Here is an 18,704-nt window from a genome sequence, read left to right as displayed (position 1 = left end):
CAAAGCAAGGCACTTAAAGACTAATTATCGATATATTTTACTTCAATTACTTGATGGAAGACAATATTTTAATGAGTTATAAGGGTTATTCCCATGTTAACTAATAAATAAAGAGGGAGTTCTTATCATGATTGGTAGAGGTAAGAGTGGTCATGATAAGATACAAGGTCTAAAGTCCCATCAATGATAACATGTTGAAGAGAAATCCAAAGGAATCAGCCCTTCAAGTAGTGGGAGTCAGGACTGGGGTAACCCACCATACTATAATGAAATAGGGGAGATTATGTATTTCTGAGCACAGTGTGCTGGTGACATCAGACGCTATTACCTTGGAACTAACCTTCCCCGCTCCTTAGAAGGAATGGGCTTCCCTGCTGTTCTGAGCCAGCCTGCCTCCACCGCTGGGGACAACCCTCAGGCCTGCTCTGCCAAAGGAAACTTGCCTCCAAGTCTGTCTGGCTTAGCACTTCATCATTTTCTATGGAAAGGTTGAATCAAAGTAGAAAAAGGTCAATCTCTGACACCTATCTCTCTGGCAGTATCTATTTGAGGCTCTCTTTTAGGAGGCAGGAATAGGAGAATGTTTCTGAATTGTGTTCCTCTTCAATCATTTAAACCACTCTTTTGTATCACAGCTGCTCGACTATGCAGTCTTACATCCCTAATCTCCCTTTTGCCCCTGTTGTTTTTATTTAGTTTCTAAGTCACGTCTGACCCTTTGCGAAACTGTGGACTGTGGCCCACCAGGCTTCTCTGTCTAATGGGATCTCCCAGGCAAGAATATTGGAGTGGGTTCCCATTTCCATCTCAAGGGAATCTTCCTGACTCAGGGATCGAACCTGTGTCTCCTGCGTTGGCAGGCAGATTCTTTGCCGCTGAGTCACCAAGGAAACCCTTTTGCCCCTATTAAGTGTGGTGGTACAGTGTCTGGAGTCAGACCACCCAAGTTGGAACTACATCTCTGACACTTGCCAGCTCTGTAAGGTGGGTCAAGCTACAGCCTCTCAAAATGCCTGTTCCTTCATCTGAAAAGTGGAGACACTACGGGGTTATACCTCCTGGGGTTATTGTAAATTAGAGCACATAAGGCATTTAGAACTGTGGCACATGGTAAGCGTGTCAATGATATATTATCTGCAACTATTGCAGATCACAGTTAGGGCTTCTGGTCTTGTGTTTATGGTGAGATCTGCACATGTTGAATTATGTATGGAACTGTTCGATGGAAAGACTTCAGCTCTCAATTGATGTAATGCAAGTAGTAACTATTTATTATATTGACATATTTACAAAATATTACAAAGTGAAATACCACTCTAATTCACCATATTACACAGGGCTGCATACAGGCAAGACAAAGTATATGGAAAACATTTACTTCTGTCTTTGGTATTAGAAATCTACACAAATCCGCAGCATTTAAAGTTTCCAAGATGAAGTATTAAACATAGACAAAGATGTAAATGGTAAGGTCATGAAAAGGGACGCTAATATCCTCTGCTGGGAACCCCCAGGTCCATGAAATGCAGCAAGAGAGGGAGTCTATTGGCTAAAATAACAACAAAAGAAACAGCACAAGCTACAGTACTTTACATAGGAGTGTTTCAGTTTGTATGAAGCTGCTCTCTCAGTAACATCTGGCAGACAGTAACAGACAAAACATTACCCAGACACAATGTTGCAGGTAAGACTTTACGGGAAAGAATCCACTCCAAGAGACACCTTGAGTATGTAACTTCACTATACAGAACATCTTATAAAACTCAATTTCATGATCATTTACACATATACAAAAACTTAACTGGTTTTAGCAAGTAACTTTTCTAAAACACAATCACAGTTTACATAATTCTGAGGTAAAGGTCCTGAATCTATCCTATTTGAGAAGTCCTAGCCCACGAGGGTCTCTAAAGGAAGAAGTATTCACCGAACATCAAGTTCTGGCCCTCAGTGGGTTGGGGAGAAGGCCAATCACACCCACCTCATTTTAAAGATGATCCAAGATTTCAGAACTAAATGTTCCTAATCTGGCTCTATGAAGTTAATGCTTCTAATGTTTTCTGTAGAGACACTGAGTCTTGTCAGAACATGATTTCTGCTATGGAGAAAATATTTCATCAGGAAAGGGCCAAGTTAGTGTCTTAACTTGATTCTCTTGACTGGGCACTCTGTACATCCCAGGAAAAATGTACTTAGACTCCTCATATAAACAGTGAAGACTTGGTCAAATAAATGCACTGCAGACTTATCTTCCCACCAGTTAATACACACCCGGAAATGGACTCAGACGGGAAGAGCCACAGTGAGTGCTGGGAGCCCACAGTGGATAAGATCAGAAAAGTCTAGTGACCCTCCTTCATGTCCCTGAAATGCATAAAGGACCTTAATGTGCTTTCCTTCTCAAATCCTCAATGAGGTTGTTTGTGCTACTGTAAATACTCCAGGAGAATGTGGGAATCAGCATGTATGTCCCAGGTCTTTTTCATTTGGGCAGGGGAGTCAGCGAGGAGGAAAAGGCATATGTTAATAATGTTGCTTCTCTGAAATGACTTACTATAAATCATAGTCATTGGTCTGTTTATGTAAACAATGGCACCTTAACTCAGGTTACTTGTAACTACCTAAAAAAACATACACAGCCAAGATTATCTCATAAAGTGAAGTACTACATTTTCTAAAATAACCCTATGAAATCATGAAGGTTGTGAAGATTTAACGTGAAGATACTCTTTTATCCACTTTTTTGGGTATGTCTTCTTATGAAAAAGTTTGCAAATATAATTCAGACTTAAAATGAATAATTAACTCCTCCCTCCCACATATGTCACTTACTAAGCAAAGCTGAGCATTTGCCTCTTAAACTTTCACATGAGGAACATTGGTGGTAGTGGGGAGGTAAAAGTGTTTGCCAGGCAATGAGTCACCTTGCCGGGCAATTTAAGACAAGTAATGCTGGACCTTTTCAATAAGCTGCCCCAGTGGCAGAACTCCCATTTTTCTTCCTGCTGGAGAAAGCAAAATTAAACTTCTGCTTCTTTGTACCATCAAAAATTCTGGAGAATGGCACATGAGAAGAAAGTAAATACACATTAAACATTTACTAATGGCTGGCATTCATGGCGTCTCACTGGACAAAATAAAAAGAAACATGGACCAATGTGCTTTCAGGGCTTTCTGGGGGAAGAAAAGCTTTTGGCTTTGCCCTGGTCCCTGACGATGACAGACGGGCAGGCTGTTTCTTGCATAGCTCTAGGCGAGCCATTAATCTGTCAGTACCAGCATCTTTAGAAATCCCAGCATTAAGACTTAGGAGGGGAAAGAGAGGGAAGATGTTGAATAGCCAGAAAGGCAGCTTTTTAAACACTTTAGTGAATTCATAATGCTGTACAGGCTGCTGTTAATCCCTTCTCTGAAATTCCTGGTGCAGTGCAACGCTGGACTGGAATTTATTCATCCTCTTCCACATACGTGGATGGAAACCAGCCCACCTAAAAAGGAAAAGCAACCAACACAGCAATGTGACTCTCTATCCAGCTCTTCAAAAGGCTCTACAAACAGAACATTTCATTTTCATAACACCCAGAATTAAGCTGGGGTTTAATGCCCACTGCAGATGAAGAGGATTGGTTTAAACTGCTCCTAAAAGCCCAATAGAGCGAGTGGTAGAAAGGGTGGAATAAAATACACTTCAACAGTGTTCTAATCTGCCAGGACACAAATATGTAAATTAAGAGGTTCTACTACTTAATGCTCTCTCTTTCTGCTATAGAACAAGATATAAAGACAAAGGTCCTATGCCTGCTCTTTCTAATTTAGACCAGTGGCCCTCACAGATCTCTTGTGCTCCACATAAAGCTGATGCTCTAGACTTAAAAAGAGGCTTACAGACTCAAAAGAACTGACATGCTCCTAAACCCTTTTCCCAATAGGAAGCCATCAAATTTGCCTAAGTAAACTTTATTTATGTCAGTATCCTAGTCACACAGTGCATTTTTCTGGAGTCCCTGTTTTCAGTAAGGAACACCACCCATGTGGAGCCAGGCCTCTGTGGGGGCGACAACTGTAAGGTAGTGTAGGGGTTCCCCCCCAGCCCATGGGTACCAGTGGCTGCCCAGCCCCCTTCATGTACATGATGAACACATTGAGAGGGACGCTCACCCTGCCATTTACTTCTCCTCTCCACCAGCCGTTCGCACTCATCTTCGTGTAAATCTTCACCACATCTCCTTTCAGCAGGGACAGTTCTCGCATATCTCTGGCACAGAAGTCATACCGAGCAATGGCGATGCCCAGCACCTTTGGACTTAACACTGTAAAGAAATGATGGGGCGTCAGAATGGATTTGCACTGTACCAACTATAAGAAGCTAATCAGATGGATGTTATAGATGCTATCAAGATGCACAGCCGTGATTTCATTACAGACTAGTGATGATGGCAGAGGGGCTTGAAAGCAGCAGAACTGCTGTTTCAATTCAATCAGCGCTAGTCAGGTTCACAAAGTTTAAAGACCCATTATTCGGTTTTCATGTTCTTCATAGGAACTTCCAAACAGGGACTAGTTTTTGTAGTTTGGCGGGAAAAAAGGTTAATATCTAAGTTACTATCTAAGGTGACAGAATCTCAAATAACTAGCATAAATTCCCTATTGATGGCATAGTAATCCATTTTTAACTAGAACCTCTATGGTAAAAGCTTCACAGTTTTATCTTGTAATCTTGTCAGCTAAGACTCAAAACAATCTTTTTTTTTTTTGCTCTGAAAGGCTCCTACTAAATCCATGTCATCACTTCTAGTTAAATGGCATCTCCTCCCTCCAGACAGCCTTTTTTTAGTTAAAGCTATTTTAGAGACAGTTACTCTTTTATATATAATTTCATTCATGAAGAAGCTTAAATCATGTTTCATGGAAAAAAATAATAAACGCCATCCATGTATCTTCTTTGTTTCATACAAATCTTATCAAACTTCCCTGGTGGCTCAGATGGTATAGAAAATCTTTACTGAAATACATAACCAAAAATAAGATTCAGGGTGTTCGCCTCCTATCCTTAGATTTTTTTTTTTTTTTAATGGTAGGAGAGAAGCTAACCTCTTCTTTGCCCTCACCTGCCTGTCCTGAAAGGAAAACTCAGTTCAAGCTGGACATCTGTTCGTCTCTGGTGTTTCAGAACACATTTCATATGAACATCTCTACCTGTTGCTCCTTGGGGTTATAAAGTATTTTCAATTATATTTTCAGTGGTTCTGAGAATCACTCATCTGGGAATGGTGAAACTTTATAAACCTTAAACGGTAGAGAAACTGAAGTATAAGAAAGGGAAAAAACCCATGGGAAATGCCATACATCATATTTTTAACAGTTCCCAGTGTCTAGGCAGCTACAATTATGTCTGTCACCCTGGAAAAGTGTGCCCTCTTGGAGACTGGGATCTCTGGCCTATTTTCCAGAGCTTTGCAATGATAGAAATTTTTTAGTCTCCAGGTGTCCATCATAAGATAAACGAATGGCAATGCTGTAGATTTCAGAACTGTAAAGGGAGCAAAAATAGGTCATTTTATTTTACTGTTCGGACACAAACCACTTTAATAGCTTCCTTACTGAAAACCATCCCATTACTGGGGCACTACTCAGAGCCGTGCACATAAAAACACCCCAGTGATGGAAAAACCCATCATCAACTTAACTGTGTGACCTTGTACAGTGCTCTGAACCCCTCTGGGCCACATTCTTCTCACCTATAAAATGAAAGGTCTATACTAGATGACTTGTAAGGGCCTTCTAGTACTATATTTTATTATTCCATTGGGACTTACAGGTTAATTTTTAAAAATCTGTAAGAAAACATACTTTATTCGGTCATCATGTACTCCTTACATGTCACATAAATAGCCCTTACATTCTCTGGCTAATGACAGAAATTAAGGCCAGAATGCCCTGTACAAGCAGATGAATAGTCATCCTTCAAAGCAATATGAACTAAATTCTATTCTTATATTTGGAGATAAAGTTGGGATTTTGGTCCTGTTTATTTTCTTAATGGAAAGACATGAACACTGGCTTTTCCCGACTAAAATTTCTGATCCTCAAGAAAACTAGTTTTAGAAAGCACTTCATTCTCCCTTTATACTTTCGCCTCTCAACTCTTTCCAACTGATGAAAGAAAAAATGTCTTGCTGAAATACATAACATGAGCACACACATAAAACTAGAGGATTGGAATGTCAAGACAAATGATGACTTGATGACAGAGAAAAGGAAAGTGCATGGTGGGAATGTGACTGGAGGGGCTGTTTGTGAGGAGATGTGTCTATATGAGAAGCCATACACAGAAGTCAAAATACTTGCAAACAAAAGCAAGTTGAAAAGACATATAAAAGCAGTAAAGCAGTACCTGACCAGAAAGGAGTGGAAGAAGGGGGGACAAAGCTGTAGTCTGGTGGAGTTACAAAAGAAAACCCACAGAACAAAGAAGGGGCTTAGAGAAGGAAAGAAAAAGAGAGAAGCAAAGAGCATTTAGGTGTTGGCAAAACATATCTTGACACAGCTATTTCGTTGTCTATAATCTTAAGAAAATTGTCACATCAAAGTTGAAATATCAAGCTTCATTTTCACCCATTTGTCTCCTATTATCATTTCTAGATGAAGAACAGGCCAGATTTTTTACATTTTGATCGACATTAATACAATTCAGAGTGATCCATCCCTTTATAGGTGAACACAGCATTCCCCTCCAAGCTGCCATCATTGAACCCCTTCCAAGAATGGCCTTCTCTTGGTGTGGTACACAATTCCTACTTTCTCACATCAGTGAAGATGGGGATCATGTAATTTCTTAATGTAATATGCTTCACATTAAAACTGATATAAAGAAGTAAGAGCCTATAGGGTGGCATCAATGAAATATGCAGAACCCATTGAAAGTTCAAGAAAATCACTCATAAAATTTGTTATGAACCACTCTCACTTTCCAAACAAGCAAGTGCATGGTAGCTTATTTCCAAAAATAAAATATCTGGAAAAGAGAGTAAATATATCCCCCAGTTGTAGGAATGTACAGAAAATAATCTATGCGTTTAGATGCTCAAAAACCTCTCACTTTACTTTTAATAATCAGGGCTAAAATTATCAAATGGTTTGAAAGTATCAGATGGCATACTCAGTGCTTTATATTCATTTAATTATCACAAAAACTCAGAGGAAGGTACCCATGATATTTCTTCTTCATATTTGAGGTCAACCTAGATTCAAACCTAGGCAGTGTGACTCAAGACAAGGCTCTTCACTGCTGCCTACTCTGCATCTATCCCTCTGCTTCAGGTACCACCTTAGACAGTTTTAAAACTCTCCCTGCTGATGCCAAGGTGCCATTGCAATAGAAACGAAGTGTGATTGTAAACTTTCTCCCAATGTTTATTCTCCCCTTGATCCATGTAATAAGTTATTTGGTTGAGCTATGTTTGCCCAGAGACTATTACTAAGTTTTTGCTACTGGGATGGGATGTAAGCAAAAGTTGATCATGAGGCATCTTTCCTGGGAAGGCAGCTGGCACACACCTTCACCCTTCTCTTCTTCTTTATTCTACCCTGCTGTCTGGAATGCGATAGCTACCATCCTGGTTCTTGAGAAGGCAGACTTCACCTTAAGGATGAACTTGAAAGAATCTGGGTTCTTAACATACCCTTGTACCTAAGAATAGCAGTAGCTCATTAAGGGGATGCTTAGATTCCAACCAAACAGACTGCACAGAGGAACTGAAAGGAGGGGTTCAGTGATTCTTGGGTTCATATATAAATTGATGCATGCATGACACTTTTTTCATAAGTGGCCTCCCATATTTAACCTACCCTGAAGTGTATCCTTGTTGATAATCAAGGTTCTCTTCTAGTCCACTGCATGTTCCAAGTTACACTTTTTTTTTTTTAATGTAGCAGTATGTGCCCATACAACTAATTTTATAGTCTGTGCAACTGACTTTGTATCACCATGCTATGTAACTGGTTTGTTTGATTTTTGAGGTCATGTTATATCTATCGTTAAAGAGAGGAAAGGATGGCATCTCTAACTGAATGAGGAAAATGGCACCCTAACTACTATTGGCAGAAAATCTGGTGCCAAGATTCCTATCCCACGTTTGGGAGAACTCTTCATTCTACTCATTACTTCCGTGTAATGAGAAGAATTTGCTCCTCAAACTGTTTTCTAAGTGTCCATCCTTGATTCTCTCTCTGGGACTATTTATCCATGGTGTAATAAAAAGAAGTGGTATTTCCCTGTAATTTCTAATGAAGGTAATTCAAGTCAAGAGTCTGAAAGATAACAAAAGATAAGTTAACTCTAGAAGGAAGAAATAAGAAATCAATGAAAACACAACTAAATGGTACTTAAATCGCAAATTTATGTAGATAGCTCCTCCTCCTATTCGTTGAGCTCATCTTTGCTCACTTAACTGCTCAAAGACTCCCAACAAAAACTGGCACAAACAAAGGAAAGAACATGAAACATGTTCATGTCTTGTTGCCCAGGATCCCTGAGAGCCATAATCTATCAGTGATATTCCTACAGCAACTATCATTTTTTTCTGAGATGCTGAACAGCTATTAAATACTGTATGTCTCATGGCATTAACCATACCATAGGCCCGAGGAATCTTCTCAGGAGAGAAACTGATTAACCTCTTACATCCCAATATGTAGCTCTCAGCCAAACATTTTAAGTCCTGGTAAGATGCTTTCTAGTTTTCTACACATTGTAGCATGACTTATTGTTGTCAGTCTTTCTACATATCAATTTTCACTGCCTTTGGGTCCTAAATTCTTATAAGCTGGCAAAACAGTATTTGAATGCCTGGCACCTACGGAGATAAAAGTGTAAAAGAATGTGTCTCCCTAGGAAAGTATGGACTTAAATCTAGATGTAAGCAATGTCAGAATAAAGTATTTGATAAACATATTTTGTGAAATGGTTTAGCCTATAAAACATTTATGCCCATAGAGAGACTATATCCACCTATTTCTACACACACATACAGATAGACGTTTTCTACATTATTGTACCAAGATGCTAATATAAAAATTATTGGCAGGTGCATATCCTGGAATGGAATAGAAACAGCTGAGTAACAGTGACATTCAAATGGGAACATTGAGGGATTATAACCTCCCATTCCTTTTACTTCCTGGCCTAAAATTCATTCACCACCTAGTACTATAGGGAGCCTGGTGCTAGTACATCACCTTATTCCAGGAAGCTTTTTAAAAGAAAGAACTTTTATTCATATCTCTATCCACTGAGATAATATTAAATCTATGTTGAGACCTTTTTCATTGAAACAGTCATTTGCAAACCGCATGCCTTAGTGTAGGGCCTAACTTTCCTCCTTCCTCAAATACTTTCAACTCCTTATTAGCACAGACGGAGAACATTGCTCAGAGAGACCATCACAGCCAGTTAGGTCTCTCTGGTTAATTTCATATAATACCTGGTATTCAAATAGGCTGTTTATGGAATATTAGCAAATAAGTGGCTCATAGTCTAGTGACTTGACAGTTCTCATTAGGAATTATTAAAAGTACAGTCAAATATTAACTCTTCCAAGTTAAAACTTGAAATACTGACATTTTCTAATAGAAACAGAAGCTATTGGCATAACCATTATAAACTGACTGGCAAATCACTACTGAATATTATTTAGTTCTGAGACTTGACTGAGATGACAGAGCCACAGAAGTATGTCAATTAAAAAAGGAACACAATGTTCGCAGTAGAATAAAAAGTACTAGTGAACTGGTATCGACACATATTTCTGTTGTCAAGGTTAACTTAGCATTGCTTTAAAATGTTACGCTCTGCCTTGATTAGGCTATTCATGTTCATGAGTAAATGAAAATCCACTCAATTTTCAATAACATTTGAAATTTGTACACTGCAGAGACCAAGCTCAATCAACACTTGTCCTTAAGGTATTGATATCAAATCAAAGTATTTTTGAACTACCACTTAATTATCCATCATTTATATAACTGAAGATGAGGTTAAGCATTTGGTAATTATTCTCTGGGGCAGGAATTACCTAATGCTGAGCCTTTAGTTGTAACAACCACAGGTATTCACACTCATTTATGTTAAAAAAAAAAAGTTATCAGTAAAAAATATTAGACAGTTGTACCAATGGTACCATCATCAATACAGTTGTCCCTGAGTTTGGGCCCAGTAATGGCCTAGAGGTTTTCCTGAAGAACTATGTTCCTGTGTGGACCCACTATGAAGGATCCAGGAATTCCTTTTACCAGGATCATCTACAGATGGCCTAGCAACAGAGAACATGTTGAGAATTTAATGAATGTTTAATTTAAATTTGTGATCCTTAGCCTAGTTTTATTTTGGAACCTAGTCATGTCTTCTTAGACTTGCAGCAACATTCATAGACATAGTATCAAATATCTGTTCCCCTAATTTCTCTCAAATACACAGGGTTTATTGTGTATTTTATATATTGTCACTGAAGAAACAAATTCAGATTGGTTGAATTATGACGGTGACCCAGCAGGACATTCTGACACATCAGATGTGAGATAGAATAGCAAGAGAATATTCTAAGATGACTGTAAGGTTTTTGGCTTAAGCAACTGGAAGATTGGATTTTTATTTTCTTTTTTTAGGAAAGTACTCAAATGGAGCCTAAATTCTACTCACAGCACTATCTAAGATGAGTGATTTCTGTATCTCAGTATCAACTCTCCCTTCACTATATATAATATTGGTTTTATTTAATTGAATGCTAACATCTGGTAAATGGACAAATCTCCTCTAACCTAAAATTCAAAGATATGACAAGGAATACTTAGACTTATTGTGAATATAAACAGCTACTCAGTATTCAATACTGCACAATCTAAATATATAAAGCCATTAATGAGAAAAACTGAGTATAATAAGGCCTTATTGTTATGGAAAATGAGATCATTTGACATTTCAGGGGACTTCAGATTATTTATAGGCATCTAGTTTACCAAGATGTGAACTTTATTCTAAATGCTTACTCTTAAAGACAGAGCATCAGACTTCAAAAGAGCTTACAAATTAGTGAAGAGAGATAGTTGATACTGAGATACAGAAATCACTCATCTTAGTGCTGTGAGTAGAATTTAGGCTCCATTTAAGTACTTCCCTAAAAAAAAAAAATCTCCAATCTTCCAGTTGCTTAAGCCAAAAACCTTACAGTCATCTTAGAATATTCTCTTGCTACTCTATCTCACATCTGATGTGTCAGAATGTCCCTCTGGGTCATCGTCATAATACTGGGTTGGCCAAAAAGTTCATTTAGGTTTTTCCATACGATATTATAGAAAAACCTGAATGAACATTTTAGCCAACCCAGTATATCACCTGTCTAGCTGCGTGTTGGTCCAGGCTGCCGAATTGCTGCATAAGCCTCCTGATTGGCCTTCCTGTTTCTACACTGTTGCTGCGCTCATGTGTTCAGTCTATTCTTGTCAATCCTACGGACTGTAGCCAGCCAGGCTCCCTAGAACAATCCTATTACAGCCAGACCATGTTTCCCCTCTGTTTAAATCCTTCCAATGGCTTCCCATTTCTTCCAGAGTAAAAGCTAAAGCCGTCCACAGCCGCACATAGGCTGATCTGCTCTCTGTCTCCATCTCTGCTGCTCTGTTCACATTGCACACCTCATGAGTGTGCCTGCCTTTGCACTGGCTCCTCTGTGCGTTTCCTTGAGTTTTTATTAAACAGTTACTTTCACAATGAGGCCTACCCCAATGCCCCATAAAAGAGCCACGGATACATACCAGTTGTGGCACGTGGTACAGAGAAAAACATGAGATTATTGTGGAGGGTGGGGTGGGAAGTGATATACAAGCAAAGAAGTAGTTAGAGGGCACATAGTCCCTCAATTCCCACTGTCCTACTGCTGAGGATGAGCATGGAAGCTCTGCCCATACCATGGTCAAAGTTCAGTAGCCTGCTCTTCAGATGGATTAGGGTATTTACGTGAGTTTATAATAGTAGAAACTCCCTTTTTACTATGGACCAGATATTTGTGACCCCCTCACCATCCCCCAGATTCATATGTTGAAACTTAATGCCTCATGTGATGGCGCTAGGAACTGAGGCTTTGCGGAGGTGCTTAGATCATGAGAATGAAGCCCACATGAATGTGATTAGTGCTCTCATCCAAGTGACCTTGTTAGAAAGGGGAGCTGGTGAAGCCAGCAGCTGATATTAGCCTGTTCTACTGTGAAGAAAATTCAAAACTGCTGAACGAGCTCTCTACTAAACAACCAAAAGGAAGAAAAACAAATCTCTAGTTTTGTTCATCACCTGACCACCTCAGTTAAAATCATAAACCACTCGCAGAACCCCTGAGTAGCATTATACTGTTAAATTAATTTTCCAGGACACTCACCAACTTCTAGTATCAGTTCAGTTCAGTCACTCAGTCCTGTCCGACTCTTTGCGACCCCATAGACTGCAGCACACCAGGCTTCCCTGTCCATCACCAACTCCTGGAGCTTGCTCAAACTCATGCCCATCAAGTTGGTGATGCCATCCAACCATCTCATCCTCTGTCATCCCCTTCTCCTCCTGCCTTCAACCTTTCCCAGCATCAGGGTCCTTTCCAATGAGTCAATTCTTCGCATCAGGTGGCCAAAGTATTGGAACTTCAGCTTCAACATCAGCCCTTCCAATGAATATTCAGGACTGATTTCTTTTTAGGATTGACTGGTTTGATCTCCTTGCAGTCCAAGGGACTCTCAAAAGTCTTCTCCAACACCACAGTTCAAAAGCATCAATTCTGCAGTGCTCAGCTTTCTTTATAGTCCAACTCTCACATCCATACATGCTGCTGCTGCTGCTAAATCACTTCAGTCGTGTCTGATTCTGTGCGACCCCATAGACAGCAGCCCACCAGGCTCCCCCATCCCTGGGATTCTCCAGGCAAGAATACTAGAGTGGGTTGCCATTTCCCTCTCCAATGCATGAAAGTGAAAAGTGAAAGTGAAGTCGCTCAGTCGTGTCCGACTCCTAGTTGACCCCATGGACTGCAGCCTACCAGGCTCCTCCATCCATGGGGTTTTCCAGGTAAGAGAACTGGAGTGGGTTGCCATTGCCTTCTCCGCATCCATACACGAGTACTGGAAAAACCATAGCTTTGACTAGACAGACACTTTGTCGGCAAGTGATGTCTCTGCTTTTTAATGTGCTATCTAGGTTCATCACAGCTTTTCTTCCAAGAAGCAAGCATCTTTTAATTTCATGGCTGCAGTCTCCATCTGCAGTGATTTTGGAGCCCATGAAAATCAAGTCTATAACTATTTCCATTGTTTCCCCATCTATTTGCCAGAAGTGATGAGACTGTATGCCATGATCTTTGTTTTTTGAAAGTTGAGTTTTAAGCCAGCTTTTTCTCTCTCCTTTTTCATTTTCATCAAGAGGCTCTTTAGTTCCTCTCTGCTTTCTGCCATAAGCATAGTGTCATGTGCATACCTAAGGTTATTGATATTTCTCCTGGCAGTCCTGATTCCAGCTTGCAGTTCATCCAGCACAGCATGATGTACTCTGCATATAAGTTAGATAAGCAGGGTGACAATATACAGCCTTGACATACTCCTTTCCCAATTTGGAACCAGTCTGTTGTTCCATGTGCTATTCTAACTGTTGCTTCTTGACCTGCATACAGATTTCTCAAGAGGCAGGTCAGGTGGTCTGGTATTCCCATCTTTTTCACAATTTTCCATAGTTTATGGTGATCCACACAGTCAAAGGCTTTGGTGTAGTCAATAAAGCAGAAGGAGATGTTTTTCTGGAATTCTCTGGCTTTTTCTATGATCCAGTGGATGTTGGCAATTTGATCTCTGGTTCCTCTGCCTTTTCTAAATCCAGCTTGAACATCTGGAAGTTCTTTGTTCATGCACTGTTGAAGCTTATATTGGAGAATGTGGGGCATTACTTTGCTAGCGTGTGAGATGAGTGCAATTGTGCAGTAGTTTGAGCATTCTTTGGCATTGCCTTTCTTTGGAACTGGAATGAAAACTGACCTTTTCCAGTCCTGTGGCCACTGCTGAGTTTTCCAAATTTGCTGGCATATTGAGTGCAGCACTTTCACAGCATCATCATTTAGGATTTGAAATAGCTCACCTGGAATTCCATCACCTCCACTAGCTTTGTTCATAGTGATGCTTCCTAAGGCCCACTTGACTTTGCATTCCAGGATGTCTGGCCCTAGGGCAGTGATCACACCATCATGCTTATCTGGGTCATGAAGATCTTTTTTGTATAGTTCTTTTGTGTATTCTTGCCATCTCTTCTTAATATCTTCTGCTTCTGTTAGGTCCCTACCATTTCTGTCCTTTATTGTGCTCATCTTTGCATGAAATGTTCCCTTAGTATCTCTAATTTTCTTGAAGAGATCTCTAGTCTTTCCCATTCTATTGTTTTCCTCTATTTCTTTGCACTGATCACTTAGGAAGGCTTTCTTATCTCTCCTTGCTCTTTTTTGAAACTCTGCATTGAGATGGGTATATCTTTCCTGTTCTCCTTTGCCTTTTGCTTCTCTTCTTTTCACAGCTATTTCTAAGGCCTCTTCAGACAGCCATTTTGCCTTTTTGGTCTTTCTTCTAGGACACTATATAATTTATTTTTATCTATTATCCACTGTCCCCACTACCATGTGAGTTCCAGAAAGGCACAGACTTGTCTTTTTTTTTTTTTCCCCCACTGCTGTGTATCCCCAGTAATTTGAACAATGCTTATCCTGCAGTAGGCCCTCAATAAATATCTATTTTTTTAAACTTATTTTTAATTGGAGGATAATTGCTTAAAACAGTGTGCTGGTTTCTGCCATGCAACAACATGAATCAGCCGTAAGTATACAGATGTCCCCTCTCTCGCAAGTCTTCCGCCCACCCCACCCCCACGTCCCACCCCTCTAGTATTAACACCACCCCTGGTGTCACAGAGCACCAGGCTGAGTCCCTTTGCTCTACAGCAGCTTTATACCAGCTATCTATTTTACATGTGATAGTGTATATATGTCAGGGCTATTCTCTCAAATTTGTCCCACCCTCTTCTTCCCATGCTACGTCCACAAGTCTGTCCTCTATGTCTGTGTCTATTCCTGTCCTGCAAATTGGTTCATCAGTACTGTTTTTCTAGATTCCATATATATGTGTTAAGATCTGTCGAATGAATGAATGTGGGGACCTGTGGGGATTATTGGTGAGACTGTAATGACTAAAGAAGAGATGAGGAAAGAAGTTCTTGGAGAACTTCCCTATAAGGAAGAACGATGAAGAAAAAGAGGGAAAATTAACTGGGGAAGATGGAGCTTTGGATAGAAAGACAGAGCTCTGAATAGGAAAAGATTTGAATGAGCAAGTTAGCCAATCCTGAGATGCTTGTGCTCAACTCTTAAAAATTTGAGTGTGTTCATAGCAGGGTGGCCAGGATGGTGACAGATTTGGCAACCACATATATGACAAGGGATTGATAAATCTGAGTAGTTTATTGAAAAAGAAATACAGCAAGGAAGGGAACAAAACACATCATATGAAAGGTTTCCATGGTAGAGTGTGTATATAGTATATTTAACTTTGAGTAGCTTTGAAGAGGCAGGTTTCCCAGGTGGCACTAGTGGTAAAGAATACATGTGCTAATGCAGGAGACACAAGTTCGATCTCTGGGTCAGGAAGGAGGGCTCTGGAGGAGGGCATGACAACCCACTCCAGTATTCTTGCCTGGAGAATTCCATGGACAGAGGAAGCTGGAGGGCTAAAGTCCATAGGGTTTCAAGAGTCAAAGAGATAACTAATTATCGTAAATAGCTATAATAAATCAAGTTTCTGAAACAAAATAAGCATTTAAAAATTTTTTTTCAAAACTAATTAGGTGCTTTGTGTAGTTGTGGACATAAAGTCACCTGAGTATAAGTGAAACCTGAAGATGACCTCTCAGAAATGTCACAAAAGATATTTGCTTTAAAAAGCCTCTACCAGGGATGAGGTGAAGTCTGAGAAGCCTCAATCCTGGAATCCCCCTGCATTCCTATCTGTTGTTCAGCTGTTAAGCTAGCATGTAACACCCAAGGGGTATGTGTGGTAGAGTGTCTGGTGCAAGTGGATTCTTAAAATACTGATTTCTTAAAGCTGTGAATAAAACGAAACCTTGGCCAAGTTTGTATTCAACTTCTCATGCTATTAGGAAAGGTGAGAGTTGCAGAGTTAATACCCGGTCCCTTATGCGGACCTGGAATTCAGCAGGGAAGGAAAGCTGGACACTGGTGGTATATATGAGGCAAAAAAGAGCTCTCAGCATTGTTCCTCAAAGCTAGGAGCCTAGTCCAAATTTTAGCGAGGGGGAAAAAAAAAAAAAGAATTCTTCTCAGTTTACGTTTGCTTTAGAGGAGAGAGAGACTAGAAAAACCAAAGCCTTGGGTCAGGCTGCCACATGAGGATACCACAGTCAGTTAGGGAGCATTACACATACTGAGAGCAGTTTTAACTTTAGAAAATAAGGTTTATAGCAAGAACAGTATACAAAATGAGACATGTTAAAACATATAGACTGCTTTTTGAGCTGTGAAACATGAAAAAAGATAGCATTGAGTGAGGTTACTTGTATCTGTAGAATTTCAGTCTGTAAGCTATAGATTTCTGAAGTGACCCTGGGTCCTGGCTACTAACTGTTAAAGCTATCAGGTTCAGGATAAAAATGCCTTACAGTAGCTAGTAAAGCTCCTGATATAAGTCAATAAAAAAGGGAAGCCCAGCATGACCTAATAATGAAGATGTGCTGCTGTAGTTGATCAGTTGCCCCAAGAACAGTAAATTCTGTGGATGTGATAGACATCCTAAGGAAAAGAATATAAAAAATGTCAGCAATATGTTAGAACCACCTTAGCCCAGGAAAAAAGTGTGTATTTTGCACTTCCCATGTGCCAGACATTGTTCTAAGTACATCACATGTTTAACTCTCTTAAAACACATAATGCAAACATTACATATGTTGAGACACTATGAGACAGAGTTGCAGGATGAGATAAACTAGGGAAATTTGTCACTTTGCTATATCATATAAGCAGCACTTCTGGTACATTTATTTAACCAATGAAACCTTCCCTGCATGCTTCTCATGGGGCTGGCAGTTCATGAAACACTAGGTTGGAGACATTAATATATGTGAAAGGTGTTTGAATAACATAGTATTGTTAAAAATTAAATTATTAAATATCAGAATTACTAAGTTCTTATTCTGTATCAAGAATATTTTATAATATTTCAGACAATCACTCATGTAGGTTATTGGGGAAACTTTCATTGGCTAGAAGTACCCTTTCTCAGGAAGACCATGCATTTCATTGTAGGAAAGTTACAAGCCATTGAATACACTTTGCTGTGTTAAAGTAATGTTTCCCTTCTAATTCCCTATTGATTGACTACCTGTCTACCCTAACAATGCACAGTCTTATGATAACTCCAACAAAAAAAGAAAAGGATGGAAAAATTTGGAGAAAGATTTAAAATTAGTACTGTGAGATTATAGTGAGTTGAAGGGCGCCTCACCCCCACCCATCCCTCATCCCTCCACTGCCCTCAATCCCTGCAAAAGTTATGTCCACCTAAAACCCGTGAATGTGATCTTATTCGGAAAATAGTTTTTGCAGATATAAGTTAAGGATCTCAAGATGAAATCATCCTGTGTTAGGATGAGCTGTAAATGAAATAAGTTTTTATATAAAAGAAGAGAAAGGGAGATGACACACAGAGGAAAAAGTGATGTGAAGACAAGGCAGAGATTGGGAGTGATGTCTATAAGCCAGGGGACACCAAGGACTGCCAGCAGCCATCCAGAAACTAGAAGGGAGGCATGCAGTGAATTGTCCCTCAGAGACTCCAGCAGGAACCAACCCTGCCAACATTTTGATTTCAGACTTGTGGCCTCCAAAACAATAAGAGTAAATTTCTGTTGATATTAATCCCCTCAATTTATGATAATTTTTATGGCAGTTCAGGAAGCTATTTTATGAGATTAAAACAAATATTTAAATTACCAGCATAAAATTAGATTAAATTAAAATCACATCCCAAATGACCAGGGAAAAAGAAGACGAAAGACTGAGGATAAAATTAGGAGATCAGAATATGAGTGGATAAATATGGGTATGTTGAACTACAAGGGCAAGAAGTTAAAAACTCAGTGAATGTTTGACGAGTTTGTATAAAGGAGATAAATATTATCCACTATTAACACTGTGACAGAACTAATAAATAGGCTAAGATATTATCAGGATATTTAAAGAATTTTAGGAATAAGAAAGTTATGTTACAGTGAGTTAAATAAATATGAATGATATAAATTCTCCAAGTTTCTAAAACACTGGCTAAGATGAAGTTCAAGTACCTTCTCAGATGGCCAATAGAATCACAGAGGTACCTGCGTGAAAGGAAAGCAACTGCACTAGGAAGAAACAGGCTTGGCTCTGGCTTTTACTTTTTCCTGCAAGGTCACTTGGACAGTCCCAGAGACCCAGGAAGCCTTTGTCAATTTTTGAAGAATTGCTATAAGATTTGTCATAGCTTCAAAACGATCAAGCTGTTCTATATTTGTTTTCAAACCCACTCATCTTTCCCTGTTTTTTCAAATAACATAGTGCTTTAATACCTGGTATGTTTCCCAAAGACCTTAG

At 39.5% G+C, this 18,704-nt stretch overlaps 1 protein-coding gene across 1 annotated transcript in view; it reads right to left on the bottom strand.

The window, feature by feature from the left end:
- Nucleotides 1–1,250: 1,250 nt before the first annotated feature.
- Nucleotides 1,251–18,704, bottom strand: part of VAV3 (vav guanine nucleotide exchange factor 3) — a 412,369-nt gene continuing 394,915 nt past the window's right edge. The window contains exons 26-27 of the mRNA XM_043460478.1: nt 4,159–4,310; nt 1,251–3,488 (exon numbers count right to left, since the gene is read on the bottom strand). Of these exons, the coding sequence (XP_043316413.1) occupies nt 3,447–3,488; nt 4,159–4,310 (194 nt within the window). The 3' untranslated portion in view covers nt 1,251–3,446. The remainder of the gene's footprint in view (nt 3,489–4,158; nt 4,311–18,704) is intronic.

The sequence above is a fragment of the Cervus canadensis genome, chromosome 2 (genome assembly GCF_019320065.1).
Source record: "Cervus canadensis isolate Bull #8, Minnesota chromosome 2, ASM1932006v1, whole genome shotgun sequence".
In the NCBI taxonomy this organism is placed as follows: Eukaryota; Metazoa; Chordata; class Mammalia; order Artiodactyla; family Cervidae; genus Cervus; species Cervus canadensis.
The sequence above is the reverse complement of the archived record's forward strand: the minus strand, read 5'-3'. Positions and strand labels throughout refer to the sequence as shown.